Source organism: Amborella trichopoda, chromosome 6, assembly GCF_054954075.1.
Source record: "Amborella trichopoda isolate Santa Cruz 75 chromosome 6, AtrichopodaSantaCruz75HAP2 v2.0, whole genome shotgun sequence".
NCBI classification, from domain to species: domain Eukaryota; kingdom Viridiplantae; phylum Streptophyta; class Magnoliopsida; order Amborellales; family Amborellaceae; genus Amborella; species Amborella trichopoda.
The window spans coordinates 14,435,529-14,440,332 of record NC_142341.1 but is presented as its reverse complement, the minus strand read 5'-3'; the positions used below and the strand labels follow the sequence as shown (position 1 = coordinate 14,440,332).

At 40.0% G+C, this 4,804-nt stretch overlaps 1 protein-coding gene across 3 annotated transcripts; it reads right to left on the bottom strand.

Moving 5' to 3' along the window:
- Nucleotides 1-883: 883 nt before the first annotated feature.
- On the bottom strand, nucleotides 884-2,817 carry LOC18438210 (ubiquitin carboxyl-terminal hydrolase). Of its 3 annotated transcripts, none has more exons than XM_088869777.1 (3): nucleotides 2,739-2,817; nucleotides 2,403-2,644; nucleotides 884-1,625 (listed from the first exon to the last, which is right to left on the bottom strand). In XM_088869777.1, the coding sequence occupies exons 2-3, from the start codon at nucleotides 2,472-2,474 to the stop codon at nucleotides 1,350-1,352; spliced, it is 348 nt and encodes a 115-aa protein (XP_088725903.1). In that variant the 5' UTR covers nucleotides 2,475-2,644; nucleotides 2,739-2,817; the 3' UTR covers nucleotides 884-1,349. The 3 variants fall into 3 exon arrangements, with proteins under 3 accessions (XP_088725903.1, XP_006848462.1, XP_088725904.1); XM_006848399.4 differs by having other exon boundaries at nucleotides 2,403-2,511; XM_088869778.1 differs by having other exon boundaries at nucleotides 2,403-2,480.
- Nucleotides 2,818-4,804: the final 1,987 nt, after the last annotated feature.

Below are 4,804 nucleotides of genomic sequence, written 5' to 3'. Positions count from 1 at the left end.
GATCTAGTTTCTTTTTTCCTGCTACTTAATTTCGGCAAAACCAGAGAGATGACAGGCCAAGGGAAAAGGAAGAGATATCTTCTGATGGAGTGGAAGCGTCTCTTGTGAAAGTGGGTCAAACTTTTCCAAACTGATCTACATACATCCAATCTAACCAAGATTAAAAAAAGGCATCCAATCTAACCAGTTGCAATCAACAATAACTCTGGGATTAGGCATTTTTTAAAGAGATTAGAAACCTTTTAAGCACTAGGTAAATGCTTGCCAACATTCTTACAATGCACACACTTTCTATAGAAAAACAGATAGGTTCTGATTTTTTGGGTGGTTTTTGTAGACCGAGGATTAACATTCAGATCTTCCACTGAAAATGTGAAGCAGTAAAGTTTATAGGAAAATTTTTATATAAGGTTGTGGCCCTAAACAATTAAATTGAGGCGCACCTTAAAAATTCTCTAGAGGTTGTTTCAATGACCAAAATTTCTCATAAAAAAAAACGGGTTTAAAGTTATCGAGGCCATCAAGTTTCTAGGTTTTATGTTCATAGATCAGCTGGATCTATGCTTTTTTTGAAGCTTTAAATTTTATAGTTATGTATGAAAATAAAATTTGAGGCCATGACATATATATCCTCTACTAAGACATCTTTCAACCCTATTTGAAGGTGCGCCTTACTTCGATTGTTTAGGGCCGCAGCCTTATACAAATCACACCCAAGTTTATATAATTAATGAAAGTTGCAAGTTATCACGACAGAGAGAGAACGACAGAGAGAGAGACAGAGGAGAGAGATTACTAAGTAGGTGGGGATGGGGAGAGAGAGATTACATTAAGTGGGTGGGAAGTGGTGAGAGAGAGATCAAATTGAATGGGTAGGATGTGCTGAGAGGAACAAAATAATTAATATTAGAAGAAACAACACTATAATTCGAAACACACCTCACAAATGCTTTAAATACCCCAACCCAACCGTCAGCCAACAAGAAAACGATGCACAGCCTGGCTGGCCTGCCCTCATTTGAGGGGCCGACACCATTCACTAAATAACAACAAATACCAATAAATCTCACCACATACATAATTAAAACACCAGCACCCTACAAATATCCCCAAACCCATCTACAACCCCTCCTATACGAAGTCCCCCACAAAAGCGAAAATCCCCAAAAATCCAACAGGAGAGAGAGAGAGAATATGGGGTCTTCCCATTTTTTCTCTTTTTCAGGATGACAGAGATAGAAAATAAACCCATTCAAAATTCTTAGGGTTTTCTAACTTGTAGAGAGAGAAAAGAAAGATAAATGAAAATTTGGGGGTTTTTGTATTCTCTCTCTTGTTTTTGTCACTCACTAGAGATGGCATCCAAAGCAATTGCAGGTTTTTGGAGTGAAGGAGCAAAATCCAAAGGGCCTGTTAGGGATGTTGCAGTTGATGGCATAGCAGCAAGGGGAGGGAAGGCAGAGGCCCTTGGGACCCCCACAACATGTACAGAGGGCACAGATATGAAACCCACCGAGCTTCCTCCTCTTCTCCTCCATTATCATTCCAAATCTCATATCATTTTCACCACCCAGTGGTACCATGCTGACATTTTCTCTCTTAACCTCTTCTTCTAAGCCACCTACCTGCAATGAACCAATTCATCATTCTTAACCAATCTTAATAGAAAAGCAAATAGTTTTTTCACAAATTACAGCTCCATTTGGAGACACAAACAAACAGGCATGAGAGAGAGCGAAAAGATCACTAGAAAAAGCCTAAATAAAAAAACAAAGAAGCAAGCCCTTCACAAACAACAGATGCATTCAAGGATAGCAAACCAAACTCTAGAGAGAGAGCAGAAACATTCAAGAAGAGAAAACCTAGCACACCAAAACTTGGATGGAAAAGAAATAGAGAGCCTAATTCAGCCAAGAAGACCTAATAAGGACAGCTGAGAAAACCCTCACAGATCACAGCTGCAATCAATTAGAAAACCTAGTACACCAAACTTGCATGAGAGAAAAGGCAAGAGAAAACTGAAAATGTCAAAATAAACCCCAATAACAAAGCCAAAAGATTACTCTTTCACAACCTCAAACTGCATTCAACTTAAAACCTAGTAATTGCAGTTGCACAGAGAGAGAGAGAGAGAGAGAGAGAGAGAGAGAGTGTGTGTGTCTGTGTGGGTGTGTGTGTAAACAAAGAAACCCAACACTCCAACACCATTAATCCTTCCAAATAACCATTGAACTATGCCATGTCAAAGACAGAGAAGAGAATAAAGCCCACTTCAAAACCACTACTCAGATGATAAACACAAAACAAGAAAGAAGCAACTAAAGGCAGCCCAATGACCCACTTTGAACCAAGACAAGAGAAAGAAAAAGAAAGAATAAAGAGAAGAAACCCCAAGAACTAACCTGTGATGCCTCGGTGACAAGGCCAAGAAGCATGAGTAGAAGGAGATACAAACATTGCTTCTTCTCCCTCATCTTCCCCTGTTTGTGCAAAGAGTTGGAGAGAGAGATGCTATAAAGGTAAGCTTTATCAGTTTAGAAAGTAAGTGTGAAAGCCTGGAGGAAAAAAAGGGTGAGCTATTGGGCGAGGAGAGAGAAAAAAGGAGGGAGAAAAGGGTTTGGCCAATGCTTCATTAATGCCCCACCTGCAAACCATGTGTTAGGTCTGCCTTAAGCAAGGAGAGAGACAGAGATAGAGAGAGAGAGAGAGAGGGTAAAGGATGTGCTGAGATTTCTCACCTGCTTGTGAAACTAGAGTGAGAGTGTATACTCCACCATTCTGTGAGGAAGAGAAAGAATGTGTGCTTGCAGAGAGAGAAACAAGAATGGAAAGGGAAGTAATGTAAAAATAAAAATAACGTTTGGGGCTTGTTTTGTTTGTTTTGTAAGAATGTGGTGACTGATTCAAATGATGACGTCCAATGAGACATGCATATAGCATAATATCTCCGTTGCCCATTTCCTAATCAATCCTTAAACAATAATATCTCACATTAAGCAAAGTTAGAAACATCATGAGAAGCGCCAAGAGGATATCAACTTTCAAATAACCATCACTGGATATGGGTGGCAATAGGCCAGCCCAGGCCCGGCTCTGGCCTGATCAAAAAGACCTTGGCCCATGCACGGCCCTAACCCTATCGAGGCTAGGCCAAATAAAACTGCAATAATAATAATAATAATAAAAATAAAAAGAGGGACAGGGTTAGGCAATAATAAAAATAAAAGAGGGATGGGGTTAGGCCCAACTGGGCCGGCCTTGGCCTAGGCCTGCCCCGCTTCTACCCTTAGGTCATGCTTGGCCATCCAGTTGGGGGTGGCAACGGGTCGGGTACATGTCGGGCTCGATACCCGGACCTTGACCTGAATAATATTCGGGGATCCACCATCTAGGTTTTGGACCTGATCTGACCCATTGAGCCCAAAAATTGGACCCATACCTGTACTCGTTAAGTCCAAGATATATCCGGTTGGGTCCCGGGTTTGGTGGGGTCCATTACCACCTTCACTATGAGGTTTTTTTTTTTACCATCAAATACCTACATTGTTGACAACAATGTCACAATCATCCGCCATTAGATTTCAAGCCGTCTGAATTGTCGTTTAATAGCTAAAGATGACTACGAGGTTTTATTGTATACAATTTTTAATACATTCAAACGAATAGGGCTTAAAGTATATTATCTCCAACAGTTTACGGGAACGAATTGGGTCTAACCGGACCCGGCCGACCGAACCCAAATAATATTCGGATCCAAATTTTAGACCCAACCTGAGCTGCGGGGTCCAAATAGTGGATCCATACCCAGACCCGTGTCGGTATACCTGGAAGGTCTAGGGTCGGGTTCAGGTCCCCTACATCCAGTCCATTACCACCCTTAATTTTGGAGAATTTAGACACAAAATGAGAGAGAAAGAGTGAGAGAAAGAGAGAGCAAATGGATGCCAACCTATTTCAATAATACAAGAAATACTAGTACCGTTGGTTGAAAGCCTTAAAAGAAGTATCTATGTTGGGTGGCTTTGCTTTTTTCAGAAAAGCATATTATTGGACCCATTGAATCCCCATTAATCGGTCCACACAGCGAAAATGTATGATGATCCATTGTACCCTCTATTCTGTATCTCTATAAGCAAAAACGTGTGCATTCCTATAGTTTTTACTAGGTTGTACCGAATATTTGCGGTAGAAGGAAGCGTTTTGTTGCACCCCTCTAGTTGCTGTTGTGCAAATCTTGACATCTCAATCGCCCAATTGTATTGTATTGTGTGAGTAGATAAGTTCCGCTTTGAGTGGTTAAGAACCTGTGTTCTTAGTGATGACGGACCTATGGCTCATCTCCATCACAGCACCACCCAAATGGTGACCACCATATCGATTCTTCGTAGCATAAAATGAGGATATGACCATTTGAGGGTAAAAGCAAATACAAAATCTTTATTAGTAAAAAAGTAATCTCACAAAAAAAAATATTTTATCTCTCTAAAAGATGGATTACCAGGACTCTTACCCTCGAGGATTCATGTAAAAATCCAGACAACAATTGTTATGTTTGAGGAGCGTGTTAATTTCATTCTTGAAACATGTTAGAGATTACAAGGTGTAGATGTAAGAGGTCTCACCTAATGGTAGAAAGCCAAATTAAAGGGAAAATTTTAGATACCCCCATTTGTACTTTCTAAGCATCTCCCCATTTTTTATCATTTTTTTTTTGGAAAAAGTTTATATAAAGCCGATGTTCTAATCAATCAAATTTGAGCCTATCTAAAAAATTTCACTAAAAGAGGTTGTTTTGATGTTCAAA

Bases quoted from the DNA above. Each gene is read 5' to 3' on its own strand.
- LOC18438210 (XM_088869777.1), bottom strand. From the start codon at position 2,474: ATGAGGGAGAAGAAGCAATGTTTGTATCTCCTTCTACTCATGCTTCTT. The intron at 1,626-2,402 runs GTTAGTTCTTGG...GGTTCATTGCAG, and splicing joins TTGTCACCGAGGCATCACAG to GTAGGTGGCTTAGAAGAAGA.